This window comes from Scyliorhinus canicula, chromosome 3 (assembly GCF_902713615.1).
Source record: "Scyliorhinus canicula chromosome 3, sScyCan1.1, whole genome shotgun sequence".
Taxonomy (NCBI): Eukaryota; Metazoa; Chordata; class Chondrichthyes; order Carcharhiniformes; family Scyliorhinidae; genus Scyliorhinus; species Scyliorhinus canicula.
The window spans coordinates 10,329,809-10,348,268 of NC_052148.1; the positions used below are offsets into that span (position 1 = coordinate 10,329,809).

Genomic DNA, 18,460 nt, shown 5'->3' on the forward strand with positions numbered 1-18,460 from the left:
TGTTACTCACCTCACACAGGGCCTCTGTTACTCACTCCGTGCAGGATATCTGTTACTCACCTCACGCAGGGCCTCTGTTACTCACCTCACACAGGGCCTCTGTTACTCACCTCACGCAGGGCCTCTGTTACTCACACCGTGCAGGATATCTGTTACTCACCTCACACAGGGCCTCTGTTACTCACCTCACACAGGGCCTCTGTTACTCACCTCACGCAGGGCCTCTGTTACTCACCTCACACAGGATATCTGTTACTCACCTCACGCAGGGCCTCTGTTACTCACCTCACACAGGGCCTCTGTTACTCACCTCACACAGGGCCTCTGTTACTCACCTCACGCAGGGCCTCTGTTACTCACCTCACGCAGGGCCTCTGTTACTCACCTCACGCAGGGCCTCTGTTACTCACCTCACGCAGGGCCTCTGTTACTCACTCCGTGCAGGATATCTGTTACTCACCTCACACAGGGCCTCTGTTACTCACCTCACACAGGGCCTCTGTTACTCACACCGTGCAGGATATCTGTTACTCACCTCACACAGGGCCTCTGTTACTCACTCCGTGCAGGATATCTGTTACTCACCTCACGCAGGGCCTCTGTTACTCACACCGTGCAGGATATCTGTTACTCACCTCACGCAGGGCCTCTGTTACTCACCACCTGCACGGCCTGAATTTCTCACCCCGCACAGGGCCTCTATTACTCATCCCGGGTAGGGCCTCTGTTACTCACCTCACACAGGGCCTCTGTTACTCACCCTGCACAGAACCTCAGTTTCTCACTCCGTGCAGGGCCTCTGTTACTCACACCGTGCAGGATATCTGTTACTCACCTCACGCAGGGCCTCTGTTACTCACACCGTGCAGGATATCTGTTACTCACCTCACACAGGGCCTCTGTTACTCACTCCGTGCAGGATATCTGTTACTCACCTCACGCAGGGCCTCTGTTACTCACACCGTGCAGGATATCTGTTACTCACCTCACGCAGGGCCTCTGTTACTCACCACCTGCACGGCCTGAATTTCTCACCCCGCACAGGGCCTCTATTACTCATCCCGGGTAGGGCCTCTGTTACTCACCTCACGCAGGGCCTCTGTTACTCACACTGTGCAGGATATCTGTTACTCACCTCACGCAGGGCCTCTGTTACTCACTCCGTGCAGGATATCTGTTACTCACCTCACGCAGGGCCTCTGTTACTCACCCTGCACAGAACCTCAGTTTCTCACTCCGTGCAGGGCCTCTGTTACTCACTCCGTGCAGGATATCTGTTACTCACCTCACGCAGGGCCTCTGTTACTCACACCGTGCAGGATATCTGTTACTCACCTCACGCAGGGCCTCTGTTACTCACCACCTGCACGGCCTGAATTTCTCACCCCGCACAGGGCCTCTATTACTCATCCCGGGTAGGGCCTCTGTTACTCACCTCACACAGGGCCTCTGTTACTCACCCTGCACAGAACCTCAGTTTCTCACTCCGTGCAGGGCCTCTGTTACTCACACCGTGCAGGATATCTGTTACTCACCTCACACAGGGCCTCTGTTACTCACTCCGTGCAGGATATCTGTTACTCACCTCACGCAGGGCCTCTGTTACTCACACCGTGCAGGATATCTGTTACTCACCTCACGCAGGGCCTCTGTTACTCACCACCTGCACGGCCTGAATTTCTCACCCCGCACAGGGCCTCTATTACTCATCCCGGGTAGGGCCTCTGTTACTCACCTCACGCAGGGCCTCTGTTACTCACACTGTGCAGGATATCTGTTACTCACCTCACGCAGGGCCTCTGTTACTCACTCCGTGCAGGATATCTGTTACTCACCTCACGCAGGGCCTCTGTTACTCACACCGTGCAGGATATCTGTTACTCACCTCACGCAGGGCCTCTGTTACTCACCACCTGCAAGGCCTGAATTTCTCACCCCGCACAGGGCCTCTATTACTCATCCCGGGTAGGGCCTCTGTTACTCACCCTGCAACAGAGCCTCTGTTAGTCACCCTCCGCAGGGCCTCAGTTACTTACCCCACACAGGTCCTCGGTTACTCAGGGCCTCATTTTCTCACCCCGCGCAGGGCCTCTGTTACTAACTCCACGCAGGGGCTCGGTTACTTACTCCACTCAGGACCTCTTTTTCTCACCCCGCGTAGGGCCTGTTTCTCACCCCACACAGGGCCCCGGTTTCTCACCCTGCGCAGGGCCTCAATTTCTCACCCCGCACAGAGCCTTGGGGCGCGATTCTCCAAAATGGAGAAAAATAGCCGACGCCGGAGTGAAACCCTGAGTGTTTCACTCCGGCGGAGGCCGCTCCTTGCCCCCTATACCCCCCCCCCCACCCGGGGGGCTAGGAGCGGCGGCGCGTGAATCCCGTGCGCCCGGTTTTGACGCTTGCGTCAAGGTGGCACGTCGGGAATGACGCGGCCGGCGGCGCCTAAGTAATGTCAGCCGCGCATGCGCATGTTGGCCGGCGCCAACCCGCACATGCGCGGTTGCCGTCTTCCCCTCCGCTGCCCCGCAAGACATGGCGGCTTGCTCTTGCGGGGCGGCAGAGGGAAAAGAGTGCGTCTCTTGGAGACGCCGGCCCGACGATCGGTGGGCACCGATCGCGGGCCAGACATCTCATGAGCACGCCCGTGGTGCACGATCCTCCCTCCGCCCCCCACAGGCCCCACACTTACCGGTCGAGCGATGTTCACGCCGGCAGCGACCAGCTTATGGTTGACGCCGGCGTGAACCGGTCGGGTTCGTCAGGCCGCTCGGCCCATTCGGGCCGGAGAATCGCCGGTCGCCGGGGGGTGGGAGAATCGCAGGGGATGCCAGGGGGGCGTGGGGAGCGGAGACTCGCGCCCTTGGTTACTCACCCCTCAACAGGGCCTCTGTTACTCACCCCGCAACAGGGCCTCTGTTAGTCACCCCGCAACAGGACCTCTGTTAGTCATCCCGCACAGGTCCTCGGTTACTCACTCCATTCAGGGCCTCATTTTCTCACCTCACTCAGGGCCTCTGTTACTCACTACACGCAGGGCCTCTGCTGTTCACTTCACGCAGGGCCTCGGTTACTCACCCTGCACAGGGCATCTGTTACCCTACACAGCGTCTCTGTTACTCGCCCTGCACAGGGCATCTGTTACCCTACACAGCGTCTCTGTTACTCACCCTGCACAGGGCCTCTGTTACCCTACACAGCGTCTCTGTTACTCACCTCGCGTAGGGCTTCAGCGTAGGAACTCATGTCTGTCAGGATGACCAATACGTGTTTCTCACACTGATACGCCAGGAATTCAGCTGCAGTTAGTGCCAGGCGCGGAGTGATGATCCGTTCAATGCTGCAGGAGGATCGCAGGAAGCTCAGATTAACATGGGACAGGAATACACAGAGGATGACGTTCTGATCCCGCTGCACAGGACTCTGGTTAGACCTCATCTACTGAACTGCATTCAGTTTTGCTCGCTTTGCGAAGGGCACATTGACCTTGGTGTGGATTCCGAATGTTACCTGGGCTAAAAGGGTGAAACTATGAAGACAGGTTGCATTGTCTGAGCTTCCATTCCTTTGATTATAGAAATCTGGGGGTGATTTATTTGAGGCGTGTAAGATGACACAGGGCTAAATCGCTGGCCTTGAAAGCAGACCAAGGCAGGCCAGCAGCACGGGTTTAATTCCCGTAACAGCCTCCCCGAACAGGTGCTGGAATGTGGCGACTAGGGGTTTTTCACAGTAACTTCATTGAAGCCGACTCGTGACAGACAATAAGCGATTTTCATTTCATTTCATTTGATCGGGTGAATAGAGAGGAACTATATCCTCCCGTGGGGGAAGCTTAGAACCGTAAAATTCGAGCCAGGTGATGAAGGGATGGAGTCAGGGTGCACCTCCTCACACAGAACGGGATGGGGATCTGGAACCCTCTCCCCTAAAGGTCGGGGCCAGGGTTAAAGGTCGAAGCTGGGGTTAAAGAGAACTTTCATCAGCGCACCTGGTGGAGGTGGTGTTGTCTTGGTAATCTCACTGGACATTAGACCAGGGGCCTACACTCATGTTCTAGGTACATGGGTTCAAATCCCGGCAATTTAAATTCAATTAGAAAAATCGGCAATTCAAAGCCAACCTCAGTAATATGAAAAATGAAAATAATGAAATGAAAATCGCTTATTGTCACGAGTAGGCTTCAAATGAAGTTACTGTGAAAAGCCCCTAGTCGCCACATTCCGGCGCCTGTTCGGGGAGGCTGGTACGGGAATTGAACCGTGCTGCTGGCCTGCCTTGGTCTGCTTTCAAAGCCAGCGATTTGGCCCAGTGTGCTAAACCAGCCACGTGCACTGACCATCAACTGTTGTAAAAAACCATCTGGTTCACTAATGTCCTTTAGAGAAGGAAATCTGCCGCCCTTACCCGGTCTGGCCTACACGTGACTCCAGACCCACAGCGATGTGTTGACGATGAACTTCCCTCTGCAATGGCTCAGCAATCCACTCAATCCAGGACAATTGGGATTGGGGAAATGCCGGCCCAGTCAGCGATACCCACAACCCATGAACAAATAAACATGTGGATTTTTGCCAGAAGGGATAGATTGCTAAGAGAGGATAAACGGGGTTGAGGTAGAGATTAGCCACGGTTTAACTGAATGATGGAGCAGGATTGAGGGGCTGGATGACATCCGCTTATTCCTGACAAAATCATTTGGGATGTATTCCTGCCACTGGTTGTGAAGTTGAGAGCTGGTGGGTTTATTATAAACATTCGAGTTAAACCCCCCCCCCCCTCACACACACAAAGTGTAGTTGACGTTAGGGACAGTCTTCCCCAAGTGACAATTCCTGCTTAGATCTGTGGTCATTCTAAATCTTAGATTGGTAGATTTGTGTTAATCAAGTATTTCTTAATTCATTAACGGGATGTGAGCGTCGCTGGTTAGGCCAGAATTTATTGCCCATTCCTAGTTGCCCTTCAGAAGGTGGTGTGAGCTGCCTTCTTGAACCGCTGCAGTCCCTGAGGTGTAGGTACACCCACAGTGCTGTTAGGGAGGAAGTTCCAGAATTTTGCCCCAGTGACAGTGCAGGAAGGGAGATATTGGAGTGGATTGGATTTGTTTATTGTCACGTGTACCGAGGTACAGTGAAAAGTATTTTTCTGCAAGCAGCTCAACAGATCATTCAGTACATGGGAAGAAAAGGGAATCAAAGAAAATACATAATAGGGCAACACAAGATATACAGTGTAACTACATAAGCACCGGCATCGGATGAAGCATACAGGGTGTAGTGTTAATGAGGTCAGTCCATAAGAGGGTCATGTAGGAGTCTGGTAACGGCAGGAAAGAAGCTGTTTTTGAGTCTGCTCGTGCATGTTCTCAGACTTTTGTATCTCCTGCCCAATGGAAGAAGTTGGAAGAGTGAGTAAGCCGGGTGGGAGGGGTCTTTGATTATGCTGCCCGCTTTCCTCAGGCAGCGGGAGGTGTAGATGGAGTCCATGGATGGGAGGCAGGTTTGTGTGATGGACTGGACGGTATTCACGACTCTCTGTAGTTTCTTGCGGTCCTGGGTCGAGCAGTTGCCATACCAGGCTGTGATGCAGCCAGATAGGATGCTTTCTATAGTGCGTCTGTAAAAGTTGGTAAGGGTTAATGTGGACTTGCTGAATTTCCTTAGTTTCCTGAGGAAGTATAGGCGCTGTTGTGCTTTCTTGGTGGTAGCGTCGACGTGGGATATATTTCCAAGTCAGGGTGCGACTGCTGGGAGGGGAACTGTATGTGGACAAGGACTGTTTCAGTACCTGGGAATAGAACATGCAGTGCAGAAGGAGGCCATTCGGCCCATCGAGTCGCACCGATCCACTTAAGTCTTCACTTCCAACCTATCCCCGTAACCCAATAACCCCTCCTAAACTTTTTGGACACTAAGGCAAATTTAGCATGGCCAATCCACCTAACCTGCACATCTTTGGACTGTGAGAGGAAACCGGAACACCCGGAGGAAACTCACGCCGACACGGGGAGAACGTGCAGACCCCACACAGATAGTGACCCAGCGGGGAATCGAACCTGGGACCCGGGCACTGTGAAGCCACAGTGCTAACCACTTGTGCTACCGTGCTGCCCTTTGGCAACAATGGTTATTTAGAATCTCAGATCACCATGATCTCAGCGAATGTCACCACAGGCATGATGGGCCAAATGGCCTCCTCCTGTTCCTGTGTTCACCTGGGCATCTTCCTGCAGTCCCGACTCTCCACCACTTGGTGACACTACTGCACCACTTCGGTACAGAGACCAATGGGGTCCCCCATAGGCAGGAGATGGAACTAGCCCCTCAACCTCCACCTCACAATCCGCAATATCCTTCCCTGGAGGCTGACTGACTAGGGTGTGGAACCACCCTGATTGTTATTGTGTTCAGAGGTTTGTTAAAATTAATCTAAAAGTGTAGAGGGAGCTTTACTCTGTATCTAACCCCGTGCTGTATCTAGAATTATATAGAATTTACAGTGCAGAAGGAGGCCATTTGGCCCATCGAGTCTGCACCGGCTCCTGGAAAGAGCACGCTACCCAAGGTCAACACCTCCACCCTATCCCCATAACCCAGTAACCCCACCCAACACTAAGGGCAATTTTGTACACTAAGGGCAATCTATCATGGCCAATCCACCTAACCTGCACATCTTTGGACTGTGGGAGGAAACCGGAGCACCCGGAGGAAACCCACGCACACACGGGGAGAATGTGCAGACTCCGCACAGACAGTGACCCAAGCCGGAATCGAACCTGGGACCCTGGAGCTGTGAAGCAATTGTGCTATCCACAATGCTACCGTGCTAATCTGTCCTGGGAGTGTTTGATGGGGACAGTGTAGAGGGAGCTTTACTCTGTATCTAACCCCGTGCTGTACCTGTCCGGGGAGTGTTTGATGGAGACAGTGTAGAGGGAGCTTTACTCTGTATCTAACCCCGTGCTGTACCTGTCCTGGGAGTGTTTGATGGGGACAGTGTAGTGGGAGCTTTACTCTGTATCTAACCCCATGCTGTACCTGTCCTGGGAGTGTTTGATGGGGACAGTGTAGAGGGAGCTTTACTCTGTATCTAACCCTGTGCTGTACCTGTTCTGGGAGTGTTTGATGGGGACAATGTAGAGGGAGCTTTACTCAGTATCTAACCCCGTGCTGTACCTGCCCTGGGAGTGTTTGATGGGGCAGTGTAGAGGGAGCTTTACTCTGTATCTAACCCCGTGCTGTACCTGTCCTGGGAGTGTTTGATGGGGACAGTGTAGAGGGAGCATTACTCAGTATCTAACCCCGTGCTGTACTTGTCCTGGGAGTGTTTGATGGGGACAGTGTAGGGGGAGCTTTACTCTTTATCTAACCCCGTGCAGTACCTGTCCTGGGAGTGTTTGATGGGGATAGCGTAGAAATGAAAAATGAAAATCACTTATTGTCACGAGTAGGCTTCAATGAAGTTACTGTGAAAAGCCTCTAGTCGCCACATTCCGGCGCCTGTCCGGGGAGGCTGGTACGGGAGGGAGCTTTACTCTGTATCTAACCCCGTGCTGTACCTGTCCTGGGAGTGTTTGATGGGGACAGTGTAGAGGGAGCTTTACTCTGTATCTAACCCCGTGCTGTACCTGTCCTGGGAGTGTTTGATGGGGACAGTGTAGCGGGATCTTTACTCTGCATCTAACCCTGTGCTGTACCTGCCCTGTGAGTGTTTGATGGGGACAGTGTAGAGGGAGCTTTACTCTGTATCTAACCCTGTGCTGTAGCTGTCCTGGCAGTGTTTGATGGGGACAGTGTGGAGGGAGCTTTACTCTGTATCTAACCCCGTGCTGTACCTGTCCTGGCAGTGTTTGATGGGGACAGTGTGGAGGGAGCTTTACTCTGTATCTAACCCCGTGCTGTACCTGCCCTGGGAGTGTTTGATGGGGACAGTGTAGAGGGAGCTTTACTCTGTATCTAACCCCGTGCTGTACCTGTCCTGGGAGTGTTTGATGGGGACAGTGTAGAGGGAACTTTACTCTGTATCTAACTCCGTGCTGTACCTTGTCTAGGAATGTTTGCTCTTGGCATTGCAATCTATGAAAAAGAAAAGATTCCATTCTGTGGCCTTAATGAGAAAAGTCAACTATGAAGTCAAAGTATTTGAATAAAGTTATTGTCTTACGTTGGGTCATTGGCAAGGTTAAGAAACAGGCAGACATTATCCATGGTTCCATTCTCTTCAAAGTCGGACTTGAAGAATCGAGCAGTCTCCATGTTAACCTGTGAGACGGAAGAGAAATTAAGTCATTCATCGACAGACAAGACATCCTGGGTGCTCATAGGGAGCTACATGCCAGCGTGAGTCCATTACAGAGAGTTAGTATACACACACAAGGAGAAGGAGGAGGCCATTCGGCCCCTCAGTCTGCTCCATCATGTAATAAAATGATGACTGGTCTGATAGTAATCTCAAATCTTACAAGTTGAGTGAGTGGGCAATGAGTGGGGAGATGCAGAATAATGTGGCTAAATGTGAGGTTATCCGCTCCGGTAGCAAAAAGAGGAAGGCAGATTATTTTATGAAAGGATATAGGTTGAGAGAGGGGAAAATTCATCGCTTCTCGGCCTTTTGGCTCAGATCTGGTGTGTGTCTCTTGTGGAGACTGTGGTGCTATGCATCACTGTAAATACACAAGGGGTTAATGCAGACACACTAGGACTGAGTAAACACTAGAGGGAGCACCAGAGACATCATGACACACAGACATTCAACCAATAGGTCAGTAAGATAGGACACGACCAATGGGCAGTCAAGACACCCAGAGGTGACACTACCACAAGGACGCATTACACAACCCATATATCAGGACAGGGCACACATACTGTTTCTCTTTCCACAGGCGACACTTAGAGAGAAGGACAAGGGCAGATCAGAAGCATCACACCCACCACGTGGCTTAGAGCAGACTGTTTAGTTAGACTGAGTTCCTACAGCAAGATTAGCAGGAGAGTCGAACTCATAGACAACTGTGTTCATGGTTCAATAAATCACATTGAACTTACTTCAAAGTCTGGAGTATCTTTTGGTCAAAGCTGCATCCAGTTGCAGCCTGTGTTATCCCAGAGTACATAACACATCAGAGTCCATGAATTGGATTCAATTTGAATTGGTTTTTGGAGCAGGCAAGGAGCTGGATTAGGGATTCGCCCCTGTCCATACTCTGAGCCCTAGCTTTGTAACTCAGAAAAAGTAATTTAAAAAAAAGAGAGGGGAACATTCAACGAGACCTGGTGTCCTCGTACACCAGTCACTGAAGGTAAGCATGCAGCAGGTGGTAAGGTAGCACAGTGGTTAGCACTGTTATTTCACAGCACCAGGAACCCAGGTTCGATTCCCGGCTTGGGTCACTGACTGTGCGGAGTCTGCACGTTCTCCCCGTGTCTGCGTGGGATTCCCCTGGGGGCTCCGGTTTCCTCCCACAAGTCCCGTAAGTGACGTTCCCTCACACTGGCCGTTCTGAATTCTCCCTCTGTGTACCCGAACAGGCGCCGGAATGTGGCGTCTAGGGGCTTTTCATAGTAACTTCATTGCAGTGTTAATGTAAGCCAACTTGTGACGCTAATAAAGATTATTATTATATCATTCACTGAGACCAGCTTTTTATTGCTATATTTTTGTTGCTTGAATTCAGATTCTCAAACTGCCCTGTGTGATTCGATTATATCCCTCAGTGTGATGGAAGGGGTTTGACAGCGTGAACGTGGTTGGTCAAGGCAGATCTGGCCGTTGTTTTTGCCATGAATTGTTTTCATCAGTATCTTTATTGGCTCATTCACCATATGTACCGACCACACGCCATTGATGAGCCTTTGTAGTGAATCCAGAAGCCCTGGGCTCTCACATTATCTGCCTACTCGTGTCTAGACCAGGGGAGGGTAATGTAAACGGAGATACTCCGAGTCATCTTCCCTTCCCAGACTTGCCAACCAAGACAATATTCCCGCCAGAGACTATTTTCTTCCCTGAACGACTTTCACGTTCTCCCGTGAATGCCAAACAGTTTAAGTCGTGAACGGGCAGGAGTCATGGCTTGTCCAGGGGAGATGATTCCTCAAACAGGAATGGCCGCCTCTTTCAGGTGATGAGGAACTGACACCGTTTGCGAGATGCAAGGATGAGCTGGGTGTGCAGGATGGTTGCACACTTTGGGGGTCTAGAACGGTTATTCCACCCCCCACACCCCCCCCCCCCCCCCCCCCCCCCCACCAGTCACTCGCAGGTCAAGGTTCATCTGGGTGCCTCCCGAATGATAAGTTTAGCCAGGGTGGTGGCCAGAAATGGATCATGGGTTGGTAAACAAGGTGACATCCTATTCTGCATGTCAAATAAACCAAAAGATGGCGTCACCAGCACCAGTCTATCCGTGAGAGTGGCCAACCCTGGTCTAGACTTCATGGGCACATTACAGGACTGTCTGTGCATTATCTGTTTCTAGCCATTGTGGATGCACATTCTAAATGAGCATGAGCAACATTACAGTTTCCATCACAATAGAGAAGCTGCACCAAGTTTTTGCAACTTGCGGTTCACCAGATTATCTGGTTTCTGTTAACGGGACAATGTTTCCGAGTGTCTTGTTCCAAGAGTTTATGAGACAATGGATTACGCCCTGTGGCGACTGCTCCCTTTCACCCAGCGTCGGATGGTTTAGCAGAGGGAGCTGCTCAGGCACTGAAAGAAGGACTGGAGAGGACGGCAGGCGGTATTTTGGGGGACTAAGCGGTTCTTGTTTCGGTGTCGTATCGCGCCACAAACGACAGCAGGACTTTCACCGGCTGAAATGTTGGTGGGTCAGCAGCCAAAGTCTCACCTGGAACTGCTACATCCAGATATCAAAGCGAGAGTGGGAAGGAGACAGGAAATACAGAAGGAGAGACATGACTACTCTGTGAAGGAGAGGCATTTCAATCCCGATGACTGTATCTACGTCAGGAATTTCGGCAGGAACCAGTGACTGCCTGGAGTTATTCCGAATCAAAGCGGTCCAGTATCCAGGACGATCCGCAGACACCAGATCACATTTGTCTGAGTCACGACTCTGAGACGGCGAAGTTTGTCGATCACACGGCAAAAGGAAATGCTGCTGTGCAATATTGACAGGAAGTGGTTCCTCTTGTTCAGGGACATCCTGTGGATGCTGCTCTGAGAGAGTTTGAAGGACTTCCTTTCATTAACAATCAACCTACTTGATGCACAATCAATGGACACGAAACGTAGGTGAAGTCCGAAACGAAAGGCTTTAATCAGCAAGAAGTGAGCCCGGCAGCAGGGGAAATGGCCTGGCTGCAGGGGAACACGGGTTCTTATACCACGCCTCGTAGGTGGAGCTACCTCCCTCTTAGCCAATAGGAATACAGAGAACACAATACCTGGGCCAATGGGCAGCGAGCCCTCTGCACCGATGGCAGCTCACACTCCCAGGTACCATAATACCCCTAGTCATACTACCACACTACTTCTGCGCTCTCAAGTCCAGCTCAACTGAACCAAGATTCACCAGGTTCTACCGAGTCACCAGGGGCTCTATGAAGATCACAACATGCCTGAAAGACTGACGTATTAGTTGTGACATGTATGTTATGATGTTTGTTGCCGTCTCACCTTAAAGGGAGTTGAAATTTAAGGGGGAGGGCGATGAGTGTTATTGAGTGTTTTAATAGTGTGTGAATAAACATCGTTGATGCACTATCAATTACCACAAAGACACGAGTAGTGGAATAATCGAGGTTTTATTGAGCAAAGGTGTTGTGCCTTCTGTAGCTGGAACCAGAATGGCTGCAGCACCGGAGAGCACACACATTTATACGCCGCCTACTGGGCGGAGCCAGCAGGCAGGAATTTACCCATGTACCTCTAGTGTACGTGTCTTACCGTAATACATATAATACAGCTAGTGGTGACGACCACATTCACCCCCCATTAAAAAAGAGTCCGACGGGGGTGGTGGAAGAAAATTACAAGTTGAGTCTGTCGGGGGCCTTGACCCTCCTCTGTGATCGCCTCAGTCCTGGTGTGATGTGGGCGCCGACTTGATCACCTGTGACTCCGGGAGTGTGTTGACCTCGTCTTCGTCACCCCTGAGTGGAGCCAGTGTGAGGACGGATCCTCCTGGGGCAGGGGCTGCGGTGAGGTTCGCTGGGGGGAGGGTGAGTGGCGCAGGGGTGAATGAGGCAGCCGGGGGGGGGGGGGGGGGGCAGTGTCAGGTCAGGGGCCGTAGGTGGGGGATCCAGTGGGTGCCAGGTCCCGGAAGGAGACTGCGTCCTGGCACCCGTCGGGTTGTGCCACGTAGGCATACTGCTGGTTCGCGTGAAGGAGGTGGACCCTTTCGACCAAAGGGTCCGACTTATGGGTCCGCACATGCTTCCGAAGGAGGACGGGTCCAGGAACTGTCAGCCATGTTGGGAGCGAGACCCAGAGGTGGACTTTCTGGGGAAGGCAAAGAGACGTTTGTGACGGGTCTCGTTTGTCCCGGTGCAGAGGAGCGATTGGATGGAGTGCAGCGCGTGGAGGAGGACTTCCTGCCAGCGGGAGACCGGGAGATGTTTAGACCGCAGGGCCAGCAGGACGGCCTTCCAGACCGTCCCGTTCTCCCCCTCCACCTGCCCGTTTCCCCGGGAGTTGTAGCTGGTCGTCCTGCTCGAGGCGATGCCCTTGCTGGACAGGAACTATCATCACTCATAAAAGAGGATCCCCGATCGCTGTGGATGTAGCTGGGGAAACCAAACAGGGCGAAGATACTGTGGAGGGCTTTAATTACCGTGGCGGAAGTCATATCGGGGCATGGGATGGTGAAAGGGAACCGGGAGGGCTCGTCAATCATGTTCAGAAAGTACGTGTTGCTGTCGGTGGAGGGGAGGGGCCCTTTGAAGTCCATGCTGAGGCGCTCAAAGGGGCGGGAGGCCTTCACCAGTGCACTCGATCTGGCCGGTGGAAGTGCGGCTTGCACTCTGCGCAGACCTGGCAGTCTCTGGTGACAGTCCTGACCTCCTCAATGGAGTTGGGCAGGTTGCGGGCCTTGATGAAATGGAAGAATCGGGTGACCCCCGGGTGGCAGAGGTCATAGTGGAGGGCCCGGAGTCGGTCCACTTGTGCGCTGGCACATGTACCGCGGGATAGGGCATCAGGCGGCTCGTTGAGCTTACCCGGACGATACAAAATCTCGTAATTATAGGTGGAGAGCTCGATCCTCCACCTCAAGATCTTATCGTTTTTGATCTTGCCCCGCTGTGTGTTATTGAACATGAAGGCAACCGACCATTGGTCAGTAAGGAGAGTGAATCTCCTGCCGGCCAGGTAATGCCTCCAATGTCGCACAGCTTCCACAATGGCTTGGGCCTCCTTTTCGACAGAGGAGTGCCGAATTTCAGAGGCATAGAGGGTGCGGGAAAAGAATGCCACGGGCCTGCCTGCCTGGTTGAGGGTGGCGGCCAGAGCTACATCCGATGCATCGCTCTCGACCTGAAAGGGGAGGGACCCGTCGACCGCGTGCATCATGGCCTTGGCGATGTCGGCCTTGATGTGGTTGAAGGCCTGGCGGGCCTCAGCCGTCGGGGGGAAAACTGTGGACTGAATGAGTGGGCGGGCCTTGTCCGCATAATTAGGGACGCACTGGGCGTAATACGAGAAAAACCCCAGGCATCGTTTCAGGGCCTTGGGGCAGTGGGGGAGAGGAAGTTCCAGGAGGGGGCGTATGTGGTCGGGGTCGGTCCCTAGGACTCCATTTTCCACGGCATAGCCGAGGATGGCTAAGTGGTTGGTGCGGAACATGCATTTCTCCTTATTGTAGGTGAGGTTAAGGAGTTTGGCGGTTTGGAGGAATTTTAGGAGGTTAGTGTCGTGGTCCTGCTGATCATGTCCACAGATGGTGACGTTATCTAGGTACGGGAAGGTGGCCCGCAGTCCGTACCGGTCAATCATTCGGTCCATCTCACGTTGGAAGACTGAGACCCCATTAGTGATGCCGAAGGGAACCCTAAGGAAGTGATAGAGGCGGCCATCTGCTTCAAACGCAGTGTATTGGCGGTCCTCTGGGCGGATGGGGAGCTGGTGGTAAGCGGACTTCAGGACCACTGTTGAAAAGACGCGATACTGTACAATCTGATTGATCATATCAGATATGCGTGGGAGTGGGTACGCGTCGAGCTGTGTGTACCGATTGATGGTCTGACTATAGTCAATGACCATTCTGTGCTTCTCCCCAGTCTTCACTACCACCACTTGAGCTCTCCAGGGGCTGTTGCTGGCCTCAATGACCCCCTCCCGCAGGAGCCGTTGACCTCCGACCTAATGAAGTCTTGTCCTGGGCACTGTACCGTCTGCTCCTGGTGGCGATGGGTTTGCAATCCCGGGTGAGATTCGCAAACAAGGAAGGTGGATCGACCTTAAGGGTCGTGAGGCTGCATACGGTGAGGGGTGGTAGGGGTCCGCCGAATTTTAAGGTGAATCTTTGGAGGTGGCACTGGAAGTCCAGGCCGAGTAACAGGGCAGCGCAGAGGTGGGGGAGGACGTAGAGCCGGAAGTTGCTAAACACTACGCCTTGGACGGTGAGGGTCGCGATGCAGTACCCCCGGATTTCCACAGAATGGGATCCGGAGACCAGGGAGATCTTGTGGGTGACGGGGTGTACCGCGAGGGAGCAGCGCCTTGGGGTGGATGAAGCTCTCTGTGCTCCCGGAGTCAAAAAGGCAGGTCGTCACGTACCCATCGATTTCACCATTGTCGTTACGGTCACGAGGTTGCAGGGGCCGGGACTGATCCAGGGTGATCGAGGCGAGCTGCGGGGAGGCCCCGGGCTGGTCAGCTGTGGTGGAGATGGCGGCAGGCGATGAATGGCCAGACGAGCTCCAGACGAGCAGTGGTCCTGAGGCGCTGTCCGAAATGGCGGCGAAGATGGCGGCGCCTACTTGTTTGCGAATCTCACCCGGGATTGCAAACCCATCGCCACCAGGAGAAGATGGTACAGTGCCCAGGACAGGACTTCATTAGGTTGGAGGTCCACATGGCAGGCGGCATCAAAGATGCCGGTGCCCATGGGCCGCACGTGGCTTGTGGCATCAAAGATGGCGGCGCCCAAGGGCCGCATGTGACTTGCGAGGTGGAAAATGGCGGCGCCCCCGGGTCACACGTGGGGGGTGCAGCAACGCTGGGCCTAGAAACAGCGGCGACCGACCGAGCCTGGCCAGCAGAAACAAAGTGTCCCTTCTTTCCACAGCCATTGCAGGTTGCACTCCGTGCCGGGCAGCGCTGCCGGGGGTGTTTGTTCTGCCCGCAAAAATAGCACTTGGGCCCCCCAGAGTTGGCTAGCTGCCGCACGGCGCAGGCCTGCGGTGAGCTGGAGTCGCCAGCTGATGGGGCCCACGATGCCCATGAGGGTGTCGCACGGTCAGGTGCGTACGACTGGACGTTACTGGAGGCCACTGTTAACGAGTTCACGAGCTGCCTGGTTCCTGCAAGATCAAGCGTGCCCCCTTCCAATAGGCGCTGTTCGTTTTAAAAATCTTTGCGCAATAAATTGATGCACTATCAATTACCACAAAGACGAGACTAGTGGAATAATCGAGGCTTTATTAAGCAGAGATGTGGAGCCTCCTGCAGCTGCTGCTGAAATGGCTGCAGCTCGGAGAGCCCACACATTTATACTCCACCTACTGGGCGGAGCCAGCAGGCAGGGATCTACCCATGTACCTCTAGTATACGTGTCCTACTGTAATACATATAATACTGCTCGTGGTGACTACCATAATCTTCCTATTTATAATGTGTATGAATGTCTTCAATAAAAGTGCACAATTGGATGTGGGTTTAGTGTCACGTGTACCGAGGTACAGTGAAAAGTATTGTTCTGCGTACAGTCCAGGTGTGTGATATCATCGGGAGTGCGGGTTTACGTGGATTTTCTGGTTAGCCACAGTGAGCTTGTGTATAGTTGTGTTTGGTTTGTGTCTGAAGCCAAACTGTATTATTGCTTCGAAAGAGAAAATGCTGGAAAATCTCAGCAAGTCTGGCAACATCTGTAGGGAGAGGAAAGAGCCAACGTTTCGAGTCCGATGACCCTTTGTCAAAGCTGTATTATTGCCTCAATGTTTTCTGAAAGACGGTATACAACACATTCAGCTACCTTTCTTGTGGTCAGGTTACCACAACTAGTCTCTTGAGATTCATGCACTCGAACACCCAGATCCCTCTCCATCACAGAAGTCTGCAATCCCTCACCACTTAGATAATCAGGTTCTCTTTTACTCTTCCCGCCAAAATGGACAACTTCACATTTTCCCACATTATACTCCATTTGTTAGATGATTGTCCACTCAATCTATCGGTATCTTTTTGTCGCCTCCTAATGTCCTCCTCTTTTCCTTCCTACAATATTGTGCCATCAACAAATTTAGCAACCATGCCTTTAGTCCTTTCATCCAACTCATTATATAAATTGTAAACGGGTAAGGTTCCAGCTGATTCCCTGTGGCACACCTCTTGTTACATCTTTCCACCCTGAAAACATTCCCCTTACTGCCAGACTTACCCCCATGGCAGCAAACACAATGGCAAAGTTGTCATCACTGTAATCCACCACATCTTTGGACTTCTTGACCAGGCCGGCTTGCCTACAGATCTGGGCAGCGATCTGGAATAAAATTACAGTCAGAGGTACAAAGCAGAACAGACAGAAATCTCTCACTGTCCAACCACACGAGGAGTCAAGCGATCCCAGCCGGTAGTGTGCACTGATGAGTATTGCATTGGGAGCAAAGTAACAGAATTTTTATGATACTGAATAAATAATCCACAAACCTGGATTAATTCCAGTGAGTGCGGAGAGGTTACAGAGTGAAATTTACCTCATTGTGTGTGTGAGTGAGGGGAGATTAGACAGTGAAATTTACCTCACTGTGTGTGTGAGTGAGGGGAGATTACAGAGTGAAATTTACCTCACTGTGTGAGTGAGTGAGGGGAGATTAGACAGTGAAATTTACCTCACTGTGTGAGTGAGTGGGGAGATTACACAGTGAAATTTACCTCACTGTGTGTGTGAGTGAGGGGAGATTACACAGTGAAATTTACCTCACTGTGTGAGTGAGTGAGGGGAGATTACACAGTGAAATTTACCTCACTGTGTGTGTGAGTGAGTGCGGAGAGATTACAGAGTGAAATTTACCTCACTGTGTGAGTGAGTGAGGGAGATTAGACAGTGAAATTTACCTCACTGTGTGTGTGAGTGAGGGGAGATTACACAGTGAAATTTACCTCACTGTGTGAGTGTGTGAGGGAGATTAGACAGTGAAATTTACCTCATTGTGTGTGTGAGGGGAGATTACACAGTGCAATTTACCTCACTGTGTGAGTGAGGGGAGATTACACAGTGAAATTTACCTCACTGTGTGAGTGAGTGTGAGGGGAGATTACACAGTGAAGTTTACCTCACTGTGTGAGTGAGTGAGGGGAGATTACACAGTGAAATTTACCTCATTGTGTGTGTGAGTGAGGGGAGATTACACAGTGAAATTTACCTCATTGTGTGTGTGAGTGAGGGGAGATTAGACAGTGAAATTTACCTCATTGTGTGTGTGAGTGAGGGGAGATTACACAGTGAAATTTACCTCATTGTGTGTGTGAGTGAGGGGAGATTAGACAGTGAAATTTACCTCACTGTGTGTGAGTGAGGGGAGATTAGACAGTGAAATTTACCTCACTGTGTGAGTGAGTGAGGGGAGATTACACAGTGAAATTTACCTCACTGTGTGTGTGAGTGAGGGGAGATTACACAGTGAAATTTACCTCACTGTGTGTGTGAGTGAGGGGAGATTACACAGTGAAATGTACCTCACTGTGTGTGTGTGTGTGAGGGGGGATTAGACAGTGAAATTTACCTCATTGTGTGTGTGTGTGTGAGGGGGGATTAGACAGTGAAATTTACCTCATTGTGTGAGTGAGGGGAGATTACACAGTGAAATTTACCTCACTGTGTGAGTGAGGGGAGATTACACAGTGAAATTTACCTCACTGTGTGTGTGTGAGGGGAGATTACACAGTGAAATTTACCTCATTGTGTGTGTGAGTGAGGGGAGATTACACAGTGAAATTTACCTCACTGTGTGTGTGAGGGGGGATTACACAGTGAAATTTACCTCATTGTGTGTGTGAGGGAGATTAGACAGTGAAATTTACCTCACTGTGTGTGTGAGTGAGGGGAGATTAGACAGTGAAATTTACCTCACTGTGTGAGTGAGGGGAGATTACACAGTGAAATTTACCTCATTATGTGTGAGTGAGTGAGGGGAGATTAGACAGTGAAATTTACCTCACTGTGTGTGTGTGAGGGGAGATTACACAGTGAAATTTACCTCACTGTGTGTGTGAGTGAGGGGAGATTGCACAGTGAAATTTACCTCACTGTGTGTGTGAGTGAGGGGAGATTACA

The 18,460-nt window shown here is 51.7% G+C and overlaps 1 protein-coding gene across 3 annotated transcripts in view; it reads right to left on the minus strand.

Annotated features, from left to right (window-relative positions):
• The window catches only part of LOC119963812 (V-type proton ATPase subunit B), a 62,944-nt gene that overhangs the window by 21,796 nt on the left and 22,688 nt on the right, over window positions 1–18,460 (minus strand). For all 3 annotated transcript variants that reach the window (XM_038793117.1, XM_038793119.1, XM_038793118.1), the window contains 3 exons: window positions 16,565–16,666; window positions 8,164–8,261; window positions 3,214–3,337 (listed from right to left, as the gene is read on the minus strand). In XM_038793117.1, coding sequence (XP_038649045.1) covers window positions 3,214–3,337; window positions 8,164–8,261; window positions 16,565–16,666 — 324 coding nt within the window. The remainder of the gene's footprint in view (window positions 1–3,213; window positions 3,338–8,163; window positions 8,262–16,564; window positions 16,667–18,460) is intronic.